Source organism: Parus major, chromosome 1, assembly GCF_001522545.3.
Source record: "Parus major isolate Abel chromosome 1, Parus_major1.1, whole genome shotgun sequence".
Classification (NCBI taxonomy): domain Eukaryota; kingdom Metazoa; phylum Chordata; class Aves; order Passeriformes; family Paridae; genus Parus; species Parus major.
This window is the reverse complement of record NC_031768.1, coordinates 59,004,212-59,029,998: the sequence shown is the minus strand read 5'-3', so window position 1 is coordinate 59,029,998 and position 25,787 is coordinate 59,004,212. Positions and strand designations below refer to the sequence as shown.

The 25,787-nt window shown below is 39.5% G+C and overlaps 1 protein-coding gene across 9 annotated transcripts in view; it reads right to left on the bottom strand.

Annotated features, from left to right (window-relative positions):
• The window catches only part of AKAP11 (A-kinase anchoring protein 11), a 43,529-nt gene extending 18,090 nt beyond the window's left edge, over positions 1-25,439 (bottom strand). For 7 of the 9 annotated variants that reach the window (XM_015635784.1, XM_019007648.1, XM_019007651.1 and 4 more), the window contains exons 1-7: positions 25,383-25,439; positions 17,329-17,436; positions 11,284-11,400; positions 7,805-7,852; positions 6,310-6,444; positions 5,125-5,389; positions 20-4,676 (exon numbers count right to left, since the gene is read on the bottom strand). In XM_015635784.1, the coding sequence (XP_015491270.1) occupies positions 20-4,676; positions 5,125-5,389; positions 6,310-6,444; positions 7,805-7,852; positions 11,284-11,400; positions 17,329-17,388 (5,282 nt within the window). In that variant the 5' untranslated portion in view covers positions 17,389-17,436; positions 25,383-25,439. Of the gene's footprint in view, positions 1-19; positions 4,677-5,124; positions 5,390-6,309; positions 6,445-7,804; positions 7,853-11,283; positions 11,401-17,328; positions 17,437-19,261; positions 20,860-25,092; positions 25,354-25,382 lie in introns of those variants that run through there. The other 2 variants (XM_015635781.3, XM_015635787.3) reach the window with 2 other exon arrangements.
• Positions 25,440-25,787: the final 348 nt, after the last annotated feature.

Sequence of the window (25,787 nt, the reverse complement as noted above, 5' to 3'; positions counted from 1 at the left end):
AAGAGAAAATTAGTATTACCTTATGGTAACTGCCTGACCAATATTAGTCATAGCTGATGTCATTATTTCAGTAGTAAGGCTTTCAGCAAAACTGACTCCATCTTGTCCAATACCACTGTCAGCTGTCAGACTTGTGTAACTCAGCTCTCTTTCTGCTTTCTCTATGGCCGCAGCAGCCCCCTTGTCAGAAAACACTGTCCTCTGTTCTACATCAACGTGAATTTTGGGAATATCGACCTGAAACACTCTTGAATTTTGACAGGCACCACCCAATCCAGAATGACGAAAATGCCTCACTGGAATGCAGGTTTCTTGTGCAGGTAGATGATGGGACATACTTTCTGTACAGTATCGATGCTCCTTCATACTGCAGCATCTGCAGACAGTTCCAGAAAAAGGAGACAGTTTCTCAGTATACGAGAGCTTATCCCCATTTTTTCTGTTTTCAGCCACGTGGAGAAAAGCTGACTCTAAACTCATTTCTAGAGTATCATCTGCTACTTTCCTAGCATATTGTTCTATAGCTTGAATTATGCCTTCGCTGTAGCCATTTTCATTTATATTACCTGTACTATGATAGAGTTTATGATCTGGGGAGAAAGGACGAAATGTCCTAGAAAACCTTGTTTTAATGAGATCCCCTGTGACTTCATCTAATTCAGTCTTTTTATACAGACAGGAATCTGTTAGAGACTTTGGCAAACATGCTCCCGACATTTTCAGTTTTTTCCTGACATCACAAGTGATACTGTGAGCAAGTGATTCGGAAAAATGTAAAAACTCTGTACATTCCATCCTCTGTGCACCAACACTCCTCTCGAACATTTGGTCTTCGCCACGATGAATGCTGCTTTTCACTTGCTGTACTGCATCTTTATTCCCTGCTTTGATCAGCTCCAGCCTACCATTTACCTGTGCATTTTGCCCAGGAAATGTCTTTCTGCTGTATCTGAGTTTGTTTTTTCTAGCAGCTTGCTGCAAGCCTGATTTAATAGACCTGTAAGCAAGTCTGCTGGCATACTGTTCCACTAACAGCTCAGCATTACCGCCTTCTCTTTTCAGAACCCGGATAACATGATCTGCGTACTCGTCAGTCACACTTTCACAGCTCGGGTACTTGGAAGTCAAACCTGCTGGGCCTGAGCCTTGTGGTAAAGGAAGCACAGATGAATCTCTCTCCCCCAGACACTGGTCCTGTACTGGGCCACGCCACTCTTTTGAACTACCATCTTTATCGCCTTTTCTCACGTAAGAGAAATCCACCTGGCAGTTAACCCGCTTCAACCTCAACAGCTTGCAATGCCTTGATTTCACTGCTTTCTTGGCCTCATTGATGACTTTTCCTGCCATACCACCTGCATAATTCCACAAGGAATCACATGTCTCTTCTGGGATATTTATAAATGCAGTATATCCACATCTTTTCTTCTGCATCCCTAACTGAACCTGCCTACCAGCTTCTCTTTCATTTCTTTTCCCACCTAAATGGGAAGCAGCCATTTCGGTCGCTACTGAAATTATGTGGCTAGCTAAGCAATCTGCATACTGAATTGTTTTTGCTGAATGCTCTTCCTTCTCAACAGGCATTTCAGAATGATCTTCATCTTCGCTACTTTCCACTTCTTCAGAAAGCGACCGCATGAGTTTCAGCATAAATTCCTCGTTTTCCAAAGAGTCATGTTCAGTTTCACAGGACTCAGTAATGGATGGATTGTAGGGTGTAGAAGGTGGCGTTGCAGGTGCAAATTCCTTTGCTAATTCTCCCTTGAGTTTCTTGGACAGCTTTCTTAGGTTCCTTTCAGAACTACCTTGACATGGTACTAGAGGAGTAGGTGGGGGTGTATCAGGCATTAAACAGGTATTTCCATGTTTCAGGCTTGATTTTTCTTCCATCTGCAAAGTACCTTCACTGCCAAACATCTCTGAAGAAAAACTATTTGCATGCAGAAAACAATCAGTCTGCCTGTAATTCAAAGCTCCTGCTGATAGTTTCTGGGTATTGCTTTTTTTGGAAGGCTTGTTTAAGCATGTTATTGAACAGCTTCCTGTGTCAGTACAGTCCTCTAGAACATGCCTAGCAAAAGTCACAGTGGAACAAGGCAGAGGTGATTTTGAAGAAAACTTGTTCCCTTTTTGTTCCTGCCAACAATCTTTAGATTCTAAAAAACACTGAACAGAATGAGTTGGAGTAAGAAATTTACATGGATTATTCAAAGGCAACTGTTGTTGTTCAACAATTATAGAAACATTACTTTGTTTCTCAGCTTCTTGCTTCTTTATCACACACTGTTCTTTTTGGTTGGTATCTTTGTAAATCTGTGAGCTCACGTTACATGTTAAATTCTCACTGGTGTTGCATAACAGAGTTTTACTTTCTTCCACGGATTGTTTTATGACATACTTGGCCAAATGATTTGCAAACATGTTCTTGGGGGAGTCTTCACCAGTACCTTGCACATAAGGTTTCTTATCTGTTACTTTTCTTGTTAAAAAATCTGAATACTCTTCTACTGCTTTTGTTACTCTAGATGAGGTTATGGTTTCATAAGCTTCATTTACAATCATATCTACCATAGTTCCAGAGAAAGTGTTAATGCCTTTTGACCCACTTGTCAATTCTGTATTATTGTTCATTCCAGAAATCCTGTTTGTTAGCTCGGTATCATTCTGGTTACAAAAGAGTGATGGAGTACTTTTAGTACTTTGACTGTGATCCAAAGTTAGATAAATATTTCTGAAAGAAGCAACTTCCTCCTCTCTCCTTCTGCTTGTGAAAAACGGATGAGTGGAGTCTTTGAATACTTTTGTACTGTCATCAGCATTTGGAACAGCGGTTACTTTTGCTTTGTAAGCATCAGAGGAAACCTGGTGCTGACAAAGAGCTCTTCCAGCTAAGGGCACAGGTATTGAACTCACAACACCAGAGGTACAAAACAGAGCTTGCTGTACTGTATATTCCTTATTGGAGTCTTGGATTGGCTTTAGTGCTACCCTATCATTAAAATTAGGAGAAACTGTGGAAGTCTGTGTTGACTCTAACATACTTTCTGCACTTACATATTTGATATTGTCCATGGAAACACTAATGGCTGCTTGTGTTGTGAAGGTCACATCAACCTGAGATAGTTCAATAAATGCCTCCTGAATGACAGATTCAGACAAATCTCGGGCATAGGATCTTACCACTTTGTTTTCATAATCAAATGATGAGGGCTGTGAAGTAGGTGTTGACGGATATGAAAACTGGCAAACTTCCATTATTCCCTCAAACACAAGTTCTTCAGCGAGGTCTGCTGCAAACCGTGCAACGGTGTTGGTAAATATTTGTTTCTTTACCTGACGCAATTCTTTCAAAGCACCAGTTATAGCTTCACTCACCAAAAAGTTTGCTATGCCATTAATGGCACGCTCCTTTAGTGAGATTGCTCTACGTCTCCCAATCTCATAAAAAGCCATTTGAAAGACTGAAGAAGTCAACCTAGCAGCCAAATGGCAAAGTGCATTTGTGCATGAAGAAACACCTTTCTGGATGTCTTTAAATGCACTGCCAAAACTTTTTTCAACCAATTCACTTGCAAATTTTTGAATGCTGTCCCTTATCATTAGTGACTTATGCTTAGATTTTGCTTGCTTCTCTGGTTCCTTACTAGTTTTCATTTTGAGATCTGCAGCTTGCCTCTTCTTCTCTTTCGAAGTAACCCTCTTGTGCTTTGAATCATTCTCTGCACACATTTGTTCTGATGAGGACTCAGGAAAAAAAACAGAACCCAGTATTTCACATGAAATACTGTCAGCATACGCTGAGTAACTGTTATAAGCTGCATCACGGTGACCTTGACCTGTCCCATCTCCACCAAGATTAATTCGACACAAACATTCAGAAGAACCGCAACTCCCTAGGGGGCTGAAGGCCGATGTCCTAATGGGGCTGAAGAAGCCTCCATTCTCTTCCCCTGCTGTTTTAACCGGGCGAGGGGAATCTGGGACCTCAAAGATGCTGCTGTACGGTGATTCTGGCTTACGAGGAGTTGGTTTCTTTACGTTGGCTGGAAGAGTGGGACGATCAAATTTGAATTTCTGAGGATTCATTGTAATGCCTGCAGAAGACAATTTTTCACGCGCAGTCCTCCTTTTCTGGGCAGGATTCCCTAGGATGGGATCCCTAATAACTTTACAAGAGTTTTCCAAGGCTTGTTCCAGCTCATCAAACTGATCAAAACTATCAAAAAATTCACTCACTTCTGAGTCTGAATCCTCTATACCATCCTTTACTACTGGAATTTTTGGCAGCTGAAGTTTTGCCTTCAAGCTTTTTTGATACCCTTCTTCATCTAAGAAGATGATGGGGCTTGGGCTGGAGCAATCTGACTCAGAGGATTCAGCTGGAGAGGAAGAAAACAACGTTTTACGTAAAAAATTAACACCTTGATCAGAAGGTTTATATGGCTTATAGAAACTCCTTTGTATCCAAGGATCAGAAATTGAAGTTGTAACTGAATTCTTCACTGAGGACAGCTCCTTAAGTGCCAAAATATCAATCAAAGTAGAAGATCTGGCAGATGATTTTTGATGTGCAGAACCCACAAGAATCTTTGACTCAACAGCTTCTAAACATTGAGCAGGGATGGTCTGTGAAGCAGCATCTCGATGGTTTTGAGAAGTAAAGCTGCATGTACCTGGACAAAAAAAAAAAAAAAAAAAAAAAAGGTAAAAAGAGATTGCTTCAGAACCAAGAATTTCCACAGAGCTACAGCAAACTGTACAGATTTTAGCGGCAACTTCTGGGCTTACTATTATTGCAAAATGCTAGCTCATCTTTCATGATTAAAGCAATCTTTCGTTTTCTTTAAATCCTATTATACAAATCTAATCACCGTTTTTTAGCACACAAAGTAGGACAAGATTTAATTTGATATTCATCTGACAATGGGATTAAAATCTTCAGTTTATGAGTTGGTTAGCTGTTGTGAAAAGAGCAAAAATAAATGTTTCAATTGCATAAACATCCCTTTACAAATCATGATTAGTGTAAAAACAATTACAATTTATTTACATTTATTTTCTTATTCAATCCCAACAGTCTAATTTTCAAATACCAATTTCTACTACTGTGCAGGAACTTACCAGCACTTAGTATCTTTGAAGGTTCATCTTCATCTAAGTGTTCAAAAGCAGTGACAAAATCATCCTCGATTGAAGAAACTGACTGATTGGTGTCATCATCTTCTCCATGGGTTGTCTCTGTTTGATGTTTTTGTGAAGAGTTTATTTCCACTGCATATCTTATGCCTGTGGTATACTTGCTTAGCAAGGTAAATATATAATCAACTTTGATCCTTGGGAACGAAGGAGACAGTCTCATCACACAAAACACTTCAGGAAGCTGATTCTTGAAAAAGAGAGGAACGAGAAAACAAACACAGCAATCTTCAAGGGATTCCTTCAATGCATTTTTATGAAGAGTAAATACTTCTAAAATATTTTAAATACAAGAAAATGAATTCAACAGTTTGTGCAGAGAGATAGCTAGAATGACTTACACATTTCTATAAGGTCTGCATTCTGAATAAATCATTGCAATAATGTAACACAACTATGATAACATGTATCCAAGAATTCCTGTTAAAAATTTGTGGAGGAACACAGTATTTCAGAGCATGTTTATGCTGTATAATATTTCAGTTTATACGATATCTATTTCTTCAAGGTACCTTTAATCTTCTATGCAATATTTGTACTTGGAATGAATATAATTAGCATGGTAATAATGGAAACAATATAGAAATAAAAATAATGGAAATTATATCATTCACAGCATTTAAATTTATTTTTTTTTTAGGAAAAGCGATCACTGAGTTTTATGAACACCACATTCCCTTAATTTTGGGCGCCTCTGTTTCAACAAAAAAAGTCCACTGAAGATGAAAGCTATCTGAGCAGTTCAAAGATAGGTAAGTTGACAAATTTCATATTCTATCCAAATTGCCAGTGAAGGGGACTGTAGCCTAGCAGAAGCATGGGATCAGCACTGTAATTAAACACTTGTTAAGTATTTTCTGTAAACAATACAGCACAGTTTATTTTCATGACACAACAGAAATATAATGTTAATACTACTGTGGCTAAGATGGCCCAAAACAAAAAGCTAGACTAAATAATAATAATAATAATTATGATTAACATACATAACTTATATTAATCTAATATATATTAATTATAATTTAACAATAACAATAAATAATAAGACTAAAGTCTTTAGAAGGCAAAATGTAATGCTGCTGACATGCAAGAAGACACAAAAAATTTTACCTGATTTTTCATGACATAAGGTTTTGCCAAGGATTTCTTTATGTCTTTTAGAAATATGGCCTCGTTTTCTTTTAGTTTGCGCAACTGGAGTGATTTCAGAACATCTGGAAGCTCTACAGAAACAGCTGACAACTCCTGATTTTAAACAGAACACATTGAGAATACAAAATCAAAAAATAGCACGCAAATGACAGTGGGGTTGATTTCATTCCTCCCCTAAATCCTAACATCTACTAATTCTGGTAAAGTTTTTCTTTTCTTCCCTACTTCTTACTCTATCCTCCACTTACTATCTCAAACTGTGATATAAAGCTTGTGTAACCAAGATTTAATTCAGTCCATACTTGGAAGATGCCTGAAAGTCATAAAGCAGAACCTTGAATTTGCTGAAAAGCAGCTGCATGTCCTACAAAATACCCAGCTACACCGACCTCAGCTAATGATGGTTCTCAATGGATCTCTACATGTTCTTTGTGCTTTATTGGAACAGTGTTCTAGCTCCCTATCACAAAAACATGAGCAAGGCACTTCTTTAACATGACCCTGGAAACCTTTAGATTTGTCTAATACAAAAAGGCCTACGAAAGAGTTACACTTTTCTTTTTCAACAGTCCAAACACTATCTACCCCTGTGGTTCAAAGCAAATCTCCACAAACACGTTCTGTCCAGCTGTCTCTAAATTCCATCTAATGCTAAATGATCAAACAGTTCTTACCCATACTTGAAAGAATATCTAGTATTATAATTTCAAGAATTAGCAACATTGATCTAATATGGAACACAAATGGATTCAGAGTTTCTGTTTTACACTTGAAAACATCAGCAAACTATTTATTACAAGCAATCTCTACAAAGATCTAGACAGAGTAGAAACATGGAATTTTACTGTGAACATTTGTTATGAATTATACTGATATGTAAACTGCACAGGAAGACTAAATCCTTAACTTATGAAAATGGCACATCCTAACTCTTGTAGTTTGCTACACCTTTTAAAATATTTCCTTATCTAAATCTCCAGATTAACAACTTGAGATATAACCATAATACTGACTCCTAAACCTCCACCAGCAATTCACAGAGGTCAGATCAGTAAATTTTAATTTCACACATGCAACTGCACCATATCAGTAAGTACAACTCAACTAAGTGTAAGATAACAAACCAAAATACTGATATACACAAATTCTTAACAAAAAAAAAGCACCCACAAAAACACAACCAGCTGAGGCCCTTCCCACCCAAACACCCCTCCCATCCAATCATCCTGTCCCACTGCATTTAAGTTGTTCCAGCACATCCTAGTACAAAGACTGACCCAGGTAACTGATTATCATATTAAAATAATTATTTTTCAACCTTTCAATGACATTTGAAACTTAGGTTTCTAAATACTAAGATACATCTATTCCATTTCTTGAACACCAAATTTCTTACATTTAAAAAATTAGGTGCTACTTAGAAGAAATTTTCCAGTATAGATATATACTGTACCTGCAAGTGAGCAGTACCCATCTCTTCCACAAAACCTATAAACGTAATCTGTAAAATAAATACATGAGTACAGTCAAGTACAGTAAAAATGGGTTTTTGTTTCCTGCAGATATTTAAGAGTTAAAAATTCAGCAGACTTTAAGTTAAATTCTATATTCTACTGCCACAAAAAACATACCTTAGGGCAGCACAGCTTGCTCAAACAGTAGCACACAGTCATACATAAAGAATGGTAATGTTATACTATTTGACTTGAGAAAGGTCAGACCAGACTAAAGAGCACAGCCAAAAACTCACTACATGGGAATTATTCTAGTGTCTGGTATATACAGAGCAACACATACAAGCCTCATTACATTTGTTAAAATAAAGATGATTTTGCAAAGATCAGTGCTCATCCATCCTTGCTTCAGGCTGGGCAAAAACAGTTCCAGTCTGAAATGTGTCTATGCTGATAAACTGTTACACATTTGGATATACTGAATAAAGCATAATGCCAACACATTATGCAATTTACCATGTAAATTGATTAGCCTAAGGCCAAAACACAACAGATTACTTAAGCCACATGTTTGCATGCCTCTGCCAAGTAAGCAAACCCTAACATAAAAGAATTTAAATAGTCAACCTACCAAAAAAAAAAAAAAAAAGTCTTGTCAGGCTCAGGAACCTTGAGTATCCAGAAATATCAGTTTTATCTCGGTTTTTTGCGCTTGTGGAAAAGGGAGATATTTTATCACATATTGCCCCTCTCTTTTGTCTACAGGTATTTTGTACCATTCAACACAGACTGAAGAGAGTCAGTCACTGCTCAAACTTTGTTTCAAATGCCAGATTTCCTTAGCTCTCACTTAGTATTTCCCTAACAACAAATCGATAGGCCATCTGCATACAAAAAAAAAAAAAAAATCACCAAGACATTTATTTTAAAAACAAGGGTGTCAGAATATAAAATTTGCTTTTTGCTTCCATTTTGTAGATATGGAATAAAGGACAAAGACTAAATACTTCCACTGATGTTTGAAATTAAGTTTTATATGGTTTGAGTTCCATTTCTTCAGAGCACTATATAATAGACTGATTTTTAAGCTATAAGTCATAAATTTGGAGCAGCTACTCCAGTTACTCCAAAGAACACCACCATGTTTATATTGATATATTATTAACTTGTTCAGCTACCTGCTTGTATATACAGAGAATCTCTTTAAGTACAGAGCTAGAAAAAACAAATGGCCAGAATTCTATTCTGAACAGTATTTGTGTTTTGAATACGTCCTTTCAAAGTGTGAGTACAAAACAAACCCCAAATTTTATTTTCAACTGAAATCATACTACGAAAAATTCTGTCTTGTTTATTTCAGGAGCTGGATTTCATGCTAGGAAAAAGATCTTATGCTTCCAGTTAATATCTTCCTGCTTACATCCACTTATCCTTATGTCAGGTATGACAAGATCATAAAGGAAATAATGCTTCTCTGTAGCATTCCAAATGGCTCCAGATAAATGACACATCTGCAGGCTGTGTTAACTGTGAAACAATCCTATTTGAGCAATGTTACTCTTCAACTCCTACATCTTCTCTTCTACTCCTACACAATTCATCTGCACAACACCTGCAAGACATTCTTCAACTTCTACATTTTTTTATCTGTACAGTATGTACAATATGAACTGAATTCCTCCAGAGAAGTGGAAAAATATCAAACAATTTAAACTACCTGGGAAATAAACTAGTTCTCTAAAGATTTTGAGAGGCTCTAGAGTTTGTTACTTTGGGGGTTTTTTTGGCAGTTTTGCTTCAGTTTTTTAATGAGTGTTTATTTTTTGTCTTCTTTCATGTCCCTTCCTCTTTCTCAAGATAATGATTCCAACCCTTATCTTCTCCCATGGGATAACTCATTGTGAAAGACAAGGCAGTGAGCAGGAGTCATAGCTATGAAGGGCAATATTACACTGAGATCAGCAGACAGCTGTCAAAGGGACCACAACACTAGTCTGTCTATTTCTGCCATGATGACAAGGCTAATCTGGATCTCTTTATTGTGGTCAAACCCCAGTTTTCACAGAAAAAAAAAATCACCTTTTAACACCTTGAATATGTCTGAAGTTAGTAGATCAGTTCAAAAGTTATTGGGGAGTAGGCCAAGGAAATAAAAAGGACATCAGTAACACAAACCCTTTCTTTAAAGTAAAAATAAGTGTATGAGACACTGTATTCGAAGGCTTACACCATAGGTACAAAGGAAATAGTACAGGAAAACCTAAATTCTGGTTTTCTCAAGTCTGAGTTTTTCTAACATCATCATCCATGTAAGAATCTTTTCCTGTGTTTTCCTAGGGAAAAAATACCTGTTTTGTGACAGGATATTGACCCTCTTACATTTCAACCAGAGAGCTCTTAATTGCTTGATCTCATAAGGTAACTAAATATAGTCAGCTGTCTTTCTCCACAGGGATCATCACTGCAGGCATATAAAACATGTTCCCAGCTATTTGTCAGGTATTTTCTACAGGACAAAAAAACCTTTATAGATTCTAAAGCATGGGCTGCCTGATCAGATAAAGACAAGGTTTTGCTCACACCTCCACTGCATAGCTCTTCATCCTTACGTTAATCTGTCATAGCTTTCATCCTTTGCAAATTCAGTTTCTTACCTGCTCCCCAAATGTCTCAACCCATGACTGTATGCACTCAGCTACACACACAACCTCTGGTGTTATCCAGGCAACCCTAACACATCAATCAGCCTCTTGTTACTGCTCATGCAATTATCAGTATTCCCTAACCACTTCCTCAGTTGTCTTTGCTTCAATTCTATGTCAGCCCCACTGCATGGCCTGTTCAGGTCAGCCTCTCCCTGTCCAAGCTCCTTGTCAGACCTGTCAACTACAAATTAGTAGTCTCATAAAACCCATAATACAAGTTACATGGTACACCTTGCTTTTACTTTTTTTCTTTTCCCTTTGGGGGAAGTTACTGTTAGCCTTGTAACTCAAACAGTTCTCGTAATTCCTCTTTACAGCTCGAGATTTATCTAGATAATCCCACATTCTGTCAGGTCTACTTCTCTCCAGACCTTGTCCAGCTTTCAAGCTTTTTCATAAGTCTAGACCTGCAATTCTGAGGGTTCAGTTTTTTTCTTTACACCTTAATCAAAATGTTCTGCTACTTTGTTAGAATACCATCTATACAACCTTGATGCAGTGCTCACAAATGCAGTACACCCAAGTCATCTATTTACACACTTTGGTTTTCTAGTTTTACAAATTCTCCAAAGCAATGTCACCTTGAAATGTCACAGCCTTTGTAAGACTTCAGTGACTAAATTCAGGAATGACAATAGAGGGCATAGATTTTAAGGCCAGTAACTTGCAGCATTGTTCCTATTTACTATCCTGCAGCTTTCCATACTGCTTCGAGAGATGTCATTTTCAATCGTAGCCACAAAATACATATAAGTGGGAACATTACAGCAAACCTCAATAAAATAATCTTGTTCTTCCCGATTTAAGCATTCCTCTGCTGATACACTGCATAACTCTTTCCTGCTGTGTAGCAGTGACTTCATTGAGTGCAGGATACTTTCACCAAAACTCTGAAAAACAATGAAAAAAAATTTAAGAAAAAATGCATGTTCAATTTCAGATACATGCTTCATGCATGTATTTGCTGCTCCCCACAAGTTTTGCTACTCTGATTATTATTTCAAATTAGTTTGTACATAAGTCACCAGGTCTGAAGTTTAAATTTACTTCAAGACACGAAACTGAAGCAGGTACATTTTCTTCAAGCAATACTTTTCTTTCAAAATAGTTTTACATTCTATATTAAAAAAAAAAAGGAAAGATGAGATCACAAAGAAAAAAAGAACAGATGAATCCAAGAAGAAATCCAAACCCCATCTATTCCTTGCATTGCACCCTGCATATGGAACTTTTCCATCAGTTTTTCCTTAAATAGGATGAAAAACAATTTTAGCCAAGAAAAGTAATGGAGGTGGATTCAAAAGTCAGAGGGAAACAAAACAAACAAACTAAAACACCCAAGTAAATCCACATACACTCTTTCCCATTCCATGAACATAAAATAACTGTGACTTAATCCCATGTAAATACTTCTTGTAACATTTCCTGTAATTACACTTATGGTGACATGCAAGCAGCCAGGGATGACTAAAAAAGGCTGAAGAATCCAAGACTTTCTCCCAGTGGAACAAAGCATAGCAGAACAAAAGAATCAACACTATGAAGGCAAATAAGAATACAGAACAACAAAAACTGATTCACTCTGCTTGTAAAAAAGAAAATATCCTCTCAATTGTTTTAAGTACCCAGAAATCTTTTTTTAATTTAAAATTTTCATCTTCTCTAGCAAATTGGAAGGTTAAGAAGACAAGTAAGAACATCGATGGTTAAAAACTGTTAACCCAGTAATTATTCTCTGTAAGACTGCCCTGTTAAAAATGACACGAGAAATCAATATGTCCAATTTATGACAAGGTATTTCAAATTTTCCTAGCTTCTCAAACAATAGCAGAAGTGCTAGATAGCCCAATTTGGACAGAGAATATTTTGCATTTCTGGTACTTCCACATCCATTTATAAGAAAAAGTGATCTTACATATTACAGTTAAACCTCAAGAAAGATTTTATTTTTTTTCTGTATAAAAACCAGTATCAAATACTACTAATGTTGAAAGCCTAATTATTAGAGCAATGTCACCGTGGTTGTGCTCAGGGCAACACAAAATTAGGAAGGCACTTCTAGAATGAACAGACAAAAGCAAAACAGAACTTCAGGATCTTTGAAATTGCCAAAATACATTTCAGAATGCTAGCCAACAAGGCTCAGACTGTCACACTGACAACCAAGGTCAAGTAACACTAAAGGAGTTAGTTTTAAAACAGTAAGTTTTATAGAAAAGTAACAGCTAAACTATTTCTTAAAGTATTTTAGGCAGTTACTGGGTCATTTGAAATAAATTAATGATGTGTTCACCTGATTTCCACTTTTATCTATTCCCTTGCCCACATATGTTTAGCTACAATTTGCTCCCACTTTCTACTTTCCAAAGAATGCTGTCAATGCCTTTCTCTAATTCTCTGGATCTTCCAAATTTACAGGAGGCTGCAATACCAATTGTTGCTCAAAGACTGTTCCCCAGTAATTCCTTCATTCATCTTGTACAAAAGTAATTTGTGAAGCCAAACAAGAATGTTGAAATGTCTCATTTTCAGCTTCTACAATAATTTAATCAGTAACAACATTCAAAATAGTAATTAGGGGAAAAAAAAAAAAAACGTGACCTGCTATTTTTTTGCAATCTGATAGTGCTCCAGTTTGAGAAGGGATCATTGTTATCCTCTAGTTGGCTTTCCTAAAGCTACAAACTAATACACACACCTTATTTATAAAACAGTACCTTTCCCTAGTTAACATCTGAAAGGCAGAATGGGTAACTAAGAACCAGAGTATGGTATGATGAACTACTGAGGTGAAGGACAACTCAACATTTTGGAGAATATTAAGTTGAAGAAAAAGAAAGATGAAACAACTGGAAAAATCTCTCTAAGGTCTGGGAGGACCAGCATACAAGACTATATGCAGGTCTGGTAGCCCATGGTGGCACTATGCAACTGAAGAGATAAAATATCCATAGGTAAAATGAGGAGGAATGAAGGTACATTGTTTGGCAGATCATATTAATGAATATAAAAAACCCTAAAATGTGAAAACATAAATTAACAGAAACATACACAGAAGAAAAATTTTCATCTATCTGGACTTCTGCAGATCACTTAAATATATTAACAGTTAACAAAACCAGGTACAGACAGAATTAACTAAAAGAGCTGGTTTTGGAAATGAAGACTTTACCTGGATGGAGATAACAAAGGGGGAGTTTTGAGAATAGTTTATATAGGTCAGTAAGCAACTTCTTCAAAATTTATCTTGAGAATGATGTCAAGCACCATCATCATTAATAAATTTAATGAGCAAACAAAGTAAATATGAAATGAAGACAGTTGATAATTTGAAGTAAGCAGGTGTCATCAGGTAAGAAAGAGAATAGCAAACCATACAGGAAGAACTTGCTCAGCATGAGTGTTTTAAAAAACAGCCATAAGAAACACAAAGTTATGTCCTCAAAAACTAAAAGCAAGCTTTACAATTGAATTGCAAATTCACAAGAAATAAAAGACTTTGACTTCTTGATCATGGCATAGAAATGAATGAATGATCAATATGATACTGCACTGAAAATAGCAAACATCATCCTATAGTGAAAGAACTGACATCAGTCACTGAGAAGGACATCCTGTGTAATTTCACATACAGTATTATCCACATGTAAAAAGAAGATTAACTCACAACAAGCACAGAAAGTAGGACTATGAAGGATAATCACTGGAATACAGAGGCTTTCATACAGAAGCAGACTAAAACCTTAGTTTACACAGTTTCCAAAAACCAAGGCTAACAGAGGACAGATCACCAATTGTAAAAAAATACGAAGGATGAACATCAGCAAAAGAAAAGAAATTATTTGAGCAGAAGAATAAGGATATCCATGAACCAACAGGTATAAATTTTCTGTGAGGAGCTTCAGCCTGAAATTCTTAAGTCTCAGTCATTACCACACTGTGGTTCAAAAAGACAAAACTAGTGGTAAGTTTGGGGGGAGGTGCTATTATTCCTAGGTCCCCTACCCCTCTGCTACTACTGTCTGCCCTGCAGCGGCCAGGGAGGCAGGGGAGGTAGATTAGTTCGCCAGAGGAGACCCTAAAAACAAGCTCTTTCCCTTAGCTGAGATTGCAGGTGCAGCTTTATTTCTTGGGATCCTTCAGGGTGAGATGCAGGAGGGAAAGAGGAAAAGGTATAGATGAGCAGTCCTTTTTCAAGGCAGGGGAAAGGGGTGTGGGGGAGTTTACACAACCAATAAGGGGAACTGGGGAGAACAAGATAAGGGAAAGAACTTACAAGTCTACATTTTCGGGGGTACATTTTTTGGGTCATACCATTTTTCCTAACTGCATTACATCGAGGTGTTTTAAAGCCCTCATTAACTAAGAGGCTATATTTAGCCTCTTTTATATTTAGACTCTTTAGCCTTTTTTATACTCTTATCAAAATTGTGCTTGTGACAGCAGAGGACTGGACCCAATTTCAGAGAAATCTTCCTATGCAACAGACAATGACGCAAGTTCTCTCACAATCCTGAACTAGGAGATGCAACTACATTAAAAGATGAAAACTAGCAAGTTCCCAAGACTATCACCTCAGTTTAGGTAAGGACAAGAGGTCATCTTCAATGAAAGAATGTAATTTTTTTTCAAAACTAGTACATTTTCAACGTACATCAACATATGGGCAAAAAACACCAAAGCAATCTATAAAGCTCTACTTGCTAGGCCTCTAGGACTTGGTATTCTTTCCTCACATAAATTCTTGCAAGAAATCCTATTTCATTCACAAGCACAGATTTCAAATTTACTAAGATGTGCCAGGGGAAAACCAAAAATATTGTCAAGGTGCTCACACATGAACAGTGAAAATCCTTGTCACACCTCTAGCTCAACTGAGCAATTCAAAGATTTGCAGTGTTCCAGCAAGTCAAGAAGAATTATCAACCATCACAGTACATTGGAGTAAATATTTGATCTCATGAAATGTTTTGAAAACCAACTGTTTTCTAATATTTCCAACAACCTATAAGATGCCACAATCTCTAGAGAAATGAAGAGCAGTGCTGGACAGCCACACTTCCTCTGCTCCTGAGTAACAAAGCAGCTCTTCCTGATTTCATCTGCTGTAAGATTTAAAGGGACTGAATATTCTGAGGTAATTTTGTAAAAATAGAAACTAAAGCCTTAAATATGCATACCAAAACTGTGCACTGACTTTTTAAGAGCTACTACTGCAACAATTCCTGTTAGCTGCAACAAAGTATTACAAAGAGGACAGGAATCAGACTGCAATCTTCTGTAAATCAACAGAAGGTGAAACACAGTGCAGTTCTGACCACCTTACTGCCTGGCTCTATGAGAATGAAATTTCCACACCATAACCTAAACAGACATCTCACAGGTAAACATCAAGAGGAGGCAGCCACAGATCAAAACAATGGAGTCTGGCTGCAGGAAAATGCAGAATTCTGCAAGAAGAGTTGAATTATTTTTTCTAGAACCACACAGTCCAGAATGTTTAATAGCAATTAATGAAGCAGTTCACAGAGGTAGTATTTTAAGCAACTGTTACAATCAGTGAGGAATCACTGGTCACTGTCATTATTAGAAAGATGCTTCTGTAACCCATAACCTGGGCAGAGAGGGTGGTATCTGTTTTGTTTAATAAATTGAAACAGGAAAAGAAATAAAGGACAGATTTTAGAAGTTCTTTAAAAGTAAGTTTACGTTCAGTTTAAGGATGCAAAATTACTTGACTGTAGTGAAGATCTCTATTTGAGCTGAAGAGTTCTCATAAACCAATAAAATACAAGTTTTATACCATGTGTCTTAAAGTGAAAGATTATTACAAATTGCTTAATATATGGCAGTGAACATTCTGTGTCAGGACCTGGAACAACTGGCTACCTGCCTGTCTGTCTCCTAACATTTTCCTCTGCCTTCGAACAGGACATACACTACAGACACTGTTTCTTTAAAACAACAAAATCTGCTCTTGAAATACAATAATACAATTTTTACTTGACAGGATGCTTTCTTGCTCAGTTTCTCCTCTTACTGTTGCAGCAACTTGCAAATAAGAAAGTTATTAATAACCAAAAAAGACATAGAAAATTACTCATCTGTGTTCAACTCCTTAGAGAAATACGATTAGATAAATAAATCTAAGTTTATCCTTCAGGATAAACTGCAACTTTCATTTCATTTCATTTCGTGCCTATAGAAGTTGCAAGAAAATTTTAGGAACAGTATTTATATTCTCCAAATTCAAGTGGCAAAATTATAAAAAAAGAAATAAACTTAATTTAATATTAGAAATCCCCACTAATATCCTTTGTAAGTGTTAACATTTTGTTTTTCACCAAGGCACTTCTTAAACGTTCATGCAAACACAAGGATAAACCAGACCAGGCACCAAGATCTAAAGATGAAGATACTACAAGCACTAACACAGGCTTTGCAGATTTCAGTAAGACTATATAGTCGTGTTTTAATTTATCACATATAAACTCAAAAAATCTGCTCTAAAATAAAAGCTATATTTTAATAAACAAGGTGAATTCTAGGAAATTAATACATCACAATTTTATCAGATCATCTTGAAAGACAAAAGCACCCTTTCCTTAAATTATGCTGTCTCACAGTTCAATTACACTAAATACACCTAAATGCAAAGCAAAAGCGATTTCTTTGCCTCCTTGAAATGTCAAACAACCAAAATTAAAACATAGAAAAAAAAAAAACCACACAAAAAACCCAAATAAATCAATTCACTTGCTTCACTATTAGATCAAAAAGCTCTAAAATACTTCTTTTATTTAAATACAGGTAATTACCTTTTCAACAGATATTCTTGATTTCATGCGGTTGCCCTGAGCCCTGGCATACACATCCATGATCTTATCAATTCTGGTATTTGATGAAAGACGTCAGCTCAAAAATGCCTACAAAAAACATTTATATTTGATTATTTTATGTTTATCCATTTAGTTCACATCCACTCTAAAAATGCAAGCAGACAAAACAAGAACCAATAAAAAGAATTAAAAAGCATTTTTAAACTGGGCAAGATTAAACAGCACACCATCCATACTGACAGCTGCCTTTAAAAAAGTACTGCCTTAATGACCTTCAAAACCAGACATGAAATGCAGAACACAGACACTTAGCAGTATCATTTAACTAGAATTTCAAGGCTGCATTGGGGGTGGGGAGGGACATTACATTAACTATTGTTTCACTGTCACTCATATCATCACTCTTGCTCCCTGATTCCCCTCTGGATAGCCCAGTCTCTGCTGGCAAAACATGGCAGACCACATGCTTTTACCAGCACCCTCAACTGAGTAGGTCACAAGAGTTTCTGCTCAAGTCAGCTGCCCTTATTTATCCTAATTCTAACAACAAGAAGATAAAAAAACAGAAGGTATTTTCTTCAAGTTTCCCTCTTTAACCAGCAGCAATGGATCCAGTTTGTTTCATTCATCTCTGCATCCAACAAAATAGGCAACCGAGTTTTAATAAAGACAGAAAGCAGGTGGTGAGCTTTTAAGTTCTATGGAAGTTTTAATACTTCCTGTTTTCCCATGGTCACACAATTTAATCAGGAAAAAGAACTCCTAGACTATATAAAATAAACCAGGCAAGAAGAAATTATATGTAAAAATGATTGCAAAGATAAAGAAAATAAACACCATGACATCAGAGAATGGGTCTTCACGCAATTGACCAGACTTGTTTTGTTGATCACACCTCAAGCACATATTTAACCTTTACATGGGAAATAAAATTTTCTATGGGTTTGGTCTTGAGTATAAGTCATTTAAATAAGAAGATCAGCAGTGTCATCAACTATTCTTCATCTTTCTCTACTTCAGCACCTCTAAAAGTATAAAACTTCTTCAAGAATATAATATCAAGAGGTTATTATTAGGTATATCTGTTTGCATTTAACTTTGATTACTGCTTTCCTTAACAAAGATAAAATAGCTAGAATCTTAGAAAATAAGTTACACTTAGGCAAATAAACTGCAATATTTTCAATTCTAGACGACAGCTTATCTCAAGTTTGGAAAATTAAAACAATTACACGAAGTAGAGAGGTACATGACCACAGACTATGTATATAATATATACAAACAAAAAAATTAATTACACAGTAAGCTATGGCTAGGAGACTAAACACAACAATGCTTCTGCTAAAACTCACGTGTTTAAAAGAAAAAAAAATCACAAAATATTATCTGTCAATAAAAAGAAATTCGTTTCACCTGTCCCTACTGCTCTATCTTAAATGGCTAATTCAGTAAAAATCCAAACCATATTGGGGAAATACTCTTAAGACACTCCTTGTCATAAGAAAAACAACCTATACAAAAAGTTGGGTTTTCACACAGGTACATCAGCTCTACATTTTTGGATGTGAAATTATTATCCATTTTCAATACAACAATGGTCCAGTCATGTGAGAAGTACACAGACATTAACACTTACTGAAAAGGAAGTGAAAGCACTGACAACAAATACAGCCTGGAAAAAGATCATTTGTATAAATTAAACCTACCGTTTAAAATTGCTTTTACTTCTGGATATTGAATTTGACTATTAAATTTAATTTCCTCCTATTGTTAACTCAAAAAAGGGAATAAATGGCAGAAACATCACATATAAGAGGAACAGGACTTTCCTGCTACTAAGTATCATCAGACAAACAAAAAAGGGAAAAAATCGATCACACAACTACTTTAGGAACACCCACCCCATCCTTACCTTTTTAGCAAGTTGGATCACCTTAAATGCACACACCATAGGCAAGAGGAGTTGGAAGTCTCTGTGCTGCTAGGAAGCTACAACTTAGTTGCCATTACTGGAACTTGGAGGGAAAAATTTCACAGCTGGAGTGTGGCTGTGGATGGGTACAGGCTGTTAAGAAGGGACAGGCTAGGAAGGAGTGGCTGAATGTTGTCCTCTACAACAAGAAATGGATAGAGTGTGAAGAGCTGTCTCTGAAGAACAGCCATGAGCAGGCTGAAAGCACACTGACAAAACAAACAAAACAAGGTATTGAGAGAACCTTGTGGTTGATCCAGGGAAGCCTACTGAGGAAGCCTTCTTGCTCCACCTATGGGAGGCATCTCACTCATACGCTCTTATCCTGCTGGAAGCCTTCAATCACCCCAATATCTACTGAAAAAGTACCACAGCAAGCTATTTCAGGAGGGGACTCTGGGAATGCACAAAGGATAGCGTCCTAAGACAATCCTGATCAGAGGGGATGCAACACTGGAACTGTTAGCTACCAACCTAAGTGAGCTAGTCAGTGACGACAAGATTGGTGAAAGCCTGGGCCATAGGAGTCACACACTGGTGGTGTTTGCAGCCCTGAGGGACATGGAACAGGCAAAGAGTACATTCAGGATCCTAAGTTTTGGAATAGCACGTTTCTGGCTGTTAAAGCAGCTAAATCCATAGGACCCCCTGGGAAACTGTCCTCAGAGATACGGGAGCAGGATAGAACTGGCAGATCTTTAAGGATACTTTCCATAAGGCCAAAGAGCTACCATTCCTTGGGTGTAAGAAATCAGAAAAGGAAGGCATGAGACTAAAACTGTTGAGTTGAGACCAAACTAAGAGCAGCTGAGCTCAAACTACAGGGCAAGTAGATGAACAGGCAGTGGAAGCAGGGACAGGTATTCTGGGAAGCGTACAAGGCTACTGCCGAGTTTTGCAGGGATGAGGACAGAAGGCCAAGGTGAAGCTGAAGCTGAACTTGGCAAGGCATCAAAGAATAAGAAGGGCTTGTACAAGTATGTCAGAGAGAAATTCAAAGAAAATGCATTCCCACCAATGAACACAACTAGCAAACTGGTAATAAAAGAAGAGATGGCTAAGGTACTCAACTTCTTTGCCTCAGTCTTCACTGGCAAACCCTTTTCCCACACCTCTCCAGAGAACAGATTGGGAGAGCAAAGAGAAGATCAGGTTTGTGACCACCTGAGGAACCTGAATGTATGTAAGTCTATATGACCTGTCAAGACACGTCCCAGAGTTCTGAGAGAATTGGCTGATGTAGTTATCAAGTCGCTCCAATCATATCTGAAAAGTCATGGCCTTCAGGTGACTGGAAAATGAGAAACATTGTACCCACCTTAATAAAGGGTAGAAAGGCAGATCCTGGGAACTACTGACCTGTCAGTCTCACCTCTGTGCCTGAGAAGATCATGGAACAGATGCCCCTAGAAGCTGTGCTTCTCCACACATGGAGACAGGGAGGTGACTGAGGACAGCCAGCACAGTGCCACCAAGGACAAGTCCTGCCTGACCAGTCCAGTGGCCTTCTGTGATGGGGTGGTTGCATCAATGGACAAGGAAAGAGCTACAGATGTCCTCTATCTAGACATCCATAAGGCTTTTGACACAATCCCCCAAAACATCCTTCTTTCCAAATTGAAGAGATATGGATTTGATGGGTGGAATGTTCATTGGATAAGAAACTAGTTGGATGGACCCATCCAGATGAGAGCAGACAACAACTCAAGGTCCAGATGGACACTGGTGACCTGTGGTGTCCCTTAGCAGTTTGCAGCAGGACCAGTGTTATTTAGTATATTCATTAATGACATGGGCCATGTGAATCAAGTGCACCCTCAGGAAACTTGCAGAAAACACCAAGCTGAGTGGTGCAGTTGACATGCATGAGGGATGGGATACTATCCAGAAGGACCTGGAGAAGCTCAAGCAGTGGGTCCATGTGAAGGTCATCAGGTTCAACAAGACCACACTCAAGGTTCTGCACCTGAATTGGGAAAATTTCCAGTGTCAATACAAGCTGTAGAATGAACTGATTAAGAGCAGCCCTGAGAAGAATGACTTGGGGCGGGGGGGGTGGTGGTGGACAAGAAGGTGGACATGATCCAGCAATGTGCGAGTACAACCCAAAAAGCCGACCACATCCTGGGTTGCAGGAGAAAGCCAGCAGGGTGATTCTCTGCTTTGGTGAAACCCCACCTGCAGAGCTGCATCCAGCTCTGGGGTCCTCAGCACAGGAAACACATGGATCTGCTAGAGCAGGTCCAAAGCAGGGTCACAAAAACAATGACAGGGATGGAGCACCTCTGCTATGAAGACAGAATGGAAGAGTGGGAATTGTTCAGCCCAGAGAAGGCTCTGGGGAGACCTTACAGAAGCCTTTCAATATTTCAATGGAGCTTATAAGAATGACAGGGACAAACTTTTTAGCAGCACCTGTTGTAACAGAACAAGGAGGAATGGCTTTAAACTAGAAGAGGGTAGGTTTAGATTAGGTACAAGAAATCTTCTACAATGAGGTTGGTGAGGCATTGATGCAGGCTGTCTGGAGGTTGTAGGTGCCCCATCCCTAGAAATATTCAAGGTTAGGCTGAATAGAGCTCTGAGCAACCTGATCTAGCTGTAGATGTCTCTGCTCTCTGTAGGGTAATTGGACTAGATGGCCTTTAAAGGTCCCTTCTAGCCCAAAGAATTCTATACATTTATAAACTCATTTTTTCCAATGATTTGCTGAAGAACACTCTTCTCATCAGAGCATGTAATAAGCATTTAGCTTGCTTTTCCATATATATGTATCCTTGTTTGAATACATGTAAGGAGCAAAATTAAATAATCAGCTTAAGGGAATCCAACAGGAAATTTGCCATGGATTTAACCTCTTTCTGTAAGTCTATCCCATGTTTAAATTTACTTTAAGTCAGTGTATATTGAAAAACCTTAGCTGGTAGAAAAAAAAGAAACTTTATTTTTTTTCTGTAAATTTGCTGAGTAAATCTCTTCAATTGCTATAGGGGCATATGTGGACATGTGCACATCTATGTTAAGCACACACATGTTATGACAAATTTGAAAAATAAATTTAAAATATATATAAACCTTATTAAAATTAAATTTCAAATAAGAGATTCTAGGCAATGAAAATAATATATCTATATTATGTTTTTAAAAGGCATTTTAGTAGTACTAGAGCAAAAAGAGACACCTATCTTTTAAAGAAAAAGTACTTTTATTTTTGTCTTCAGTGCACAGACCTGAATCAGCCTAGAGAACTCTGATGACGATTTGCAAAAGCCAGGCTTAATGCAACACTGAGTTTTGAATTATTCGTTCCAAATATGAAATTTAAAAATACCTTAAGAATCATTAAAAATACCCAAGAATCATAAAATCATCAAGGTTGGAAGAGGCCTACAAGATTATGTAGTCCAACCATCCACCTCCTCTGGTCCTCCCACTGCAAGCATGGCAGAAGAGACTGTCCCCCACCTCACTACACCCTTGTTTCAGGTGGTTATGGTAAGTAATGAGGTCTCCCCAAAGCCTCCTCTACTCCAGGCTAAGCATCCTCAGCCACTCCCCATAAGATGTGTTCTACACATTTCATGAGACTTGCTGCCCTTCTCTAGATGTCCTCCAGTGTCTCAGTGACCTTTTCGAAGTGAGGGGCCCAAAACTGAACACAGGATTCGAGGTGTGGCCTTATCAGTGCCAATTACAGGGGGACAACCCCTGCCCTGCTCCTGCTGGCCACACTGGTATCAGTATTGCTGATACTGGCCAGGATACCATTGGCCTTCTTGGCCACCTGGGCACAGCTGGCTCATGTTCAGCCACTGTCAACCAGAAACCTCAAGTCCTTTTCTACAGCTTTACAGCCACTCTTCCCCCAGCCTGCAGCACAGAGTGGGGTTGTTGTGACCCAACTGCAAAACCCAGCACTTGGCCTTGCTGAACCTCATACCACTGGCCTCAGCCCATTGATCCAGCCTGTCCAGGTCTCCATGTAGAGCCCTCCTACTCTCAATCAGATCAAGACTCCCATCCAACTTGGTGCTGTCAACAAATGTGCTGAGGGTGCACTCAATCCCCATGTCCAGATCATCAATAAAGATGTTAAACAGGACTTGCCCCAGAACTGACCCCTGGGGACACCACAAGTGATGGGCTTCCAGCAGGGTTTAGCTCCATTCACCACCACTCTCTGGGCCCAGACATACAGCCAGTTTTTTATACACTGAAGAGTACTCCCATCCAAGCCATGAGCAGCCAGGTTTTCTAGGAGGATGCTGTGAGAGATGGTGTCAAACACTTTACTGAAGGCAAGATAGACACCATCCACAGCCACCTTTCCCCCGTCTAAGTGGGTCACTTTGTCATAGGAAAACAGATTGGTCAAGCAGAACCTTCCTTTTGTAAATCCATATTGATTAGACCTAATTCTCTGGTTATCCTTCATATGTATTTATAACCTGACCAAACAATTGCTAGTGAAAACGAAATTAAGGAAGTCTACACTAACAAGCAGGCAGAACAGTCTAATGGATCCTTCTCCATTTCTCATTTCTAATGATTTATCAGTTTACTGATCAGGTCAGCAGCCTTGAAAATGTCCAGGTATGATACACAAGTTGTCTTAACCACAGCCAGACCCACAGGAGCAAATGAGCATTAATGACAGGCTGGGTCCTCTTTTTCTCGCTTGGTTTTAATTCTCTTATATTGTATTTCTGTCACATGGAAGCAGCAATTGCAAAAGAATCCATCATTTTTTCTTAGATCGTCACTAGCAAGTTATCATCCACGGCTTTCCCCGCCCAGTCCTGGGTCTCAATTCTCAAACACTTCCTGGGAAAAAAAAAGTTACTTGATGCATCCACTGGGGATATCCATTGGTCTGGATTTTGTGGCTTATGCAATTAACTGTAAATTTCTGTACTTCTGTCTGTTGTATATTTTGTACATAACAGAACCAAACCAAGTAAGATGGGGCTATTATTTTCTAAGGTGCAGCATCTTCTCAAGAAAACTTATTCCCACCTAGAGGAAATTTCACCAGAGAGTACCTTGTTTAGTTCTCAGAATTAATTAAATATAGGTGGTATCTGTCGATAAAGTCTAACTCTACAATTCTGAAATAATCTTACAAACATGAAGCCATGTAAGACTCTTCCCAAGTGTAACCTGGATAAATTTTGAGCATTGTTAGCATTTATTTCAGTATCACTGATCATTCCAGATACAATGTAAGCAGGATTTTTTTCCTCCCTATCTCACTCTGGCAATACATCAGAGATGAGAAGGCTTTATCTTCAAATACAGTTCGGATCAACCATTTTCTTTCCATTTTGCATATTGGATTTTTTTTTTTTTTTTTGAAAACCAGAGAAAAACACTCTGGTTGTAATAAGGAAAAGAAAGTCCCTCAAAAGAGCCAAGAAAGCAAAGGAGGAACCCCCCTTGTTCGTCGTCCCTTGAGGGAGAAGAGGAACTGGGAGGAGGACGTGCGGCGGGAGGGAGAGAGGGCGAGGAGACACTTTCACAGCGAAATGCTGAGAACAGGCTGAACTTACTTAACCCCGGTGCGCACCGACCACAACCCAAACAACACAGGAGGGAACGTAAACTCACGAAACCTCCGTGCACCGACCACGACTGCACCAGCACGAGTCAGTCAGTCCCCAGCCGAGACTGCGGACGGACAGACCTGCCCCACGGGGGCACCGCGGCCACCCGCGATCGCGAACCCCGCACGCTCGGTCCCGGAGCCGAAGCGCCGCGCTACCCCCTCTCACCTCGGGTCACCCCCGCGCTGCCATCCAGGGGGCCCCGGCCTCGTCCCCGGCCCCCTCCAGGTGACCGGTGGGGCCCGCGGGAGCTGCGCTGCCCCAGAGGAACCTTCCCTGGGAAGGGCGGCGGAGGATGCGCCTCCCCGCGCCTCCCCGGGAGCCCCCGGGCCACCTGTGGCAGCGAGCCCCAACTGACAGGCCGGCGGCGGCGCCCCGCCCTGCGCCTCAGCTCCCCAGCAGGGCGGCCCGTGGGGGAGCGGCCGGAGGGGGTGGGATGAAGAGCGGGCGCTCCGTACCTGTGGCTGTGGCCACGCCGACCGCCGCCGCCACCGCCTCCTCAGCGCCCGCCGCCCGCGGCCATGGCCCCGCAGCGCCCGGCCAGACCCGCCGCCCCCGCCCCAGCCCGGCCGCCGTGGGCCCCGCCCCCTCCGGCCCCGCCCCGCCCCGCCTCCGCTCTCGCGACGCTTCCCGCCCAGCTCCGCCCCCGCCGCCGCCGCCGCCGCGCGCTCCCATTGGCGGGAAAACGGCGGCCGCCCCGGAAGCAGCCGCGGCGGCGGAGCCCGCGCAGGGCCCGTGCCGGTCACGCCCCGCGGGGGAGCCTTGTGTTCCCTGTCCCCGTCCCAGCCCCTCCTCGAGGGGAGTGCCCGGGCCCGGCCTTGGCAAAGCCTCGGGAGCCGTGTGCCTGCCAGGGGGCAGGGCTG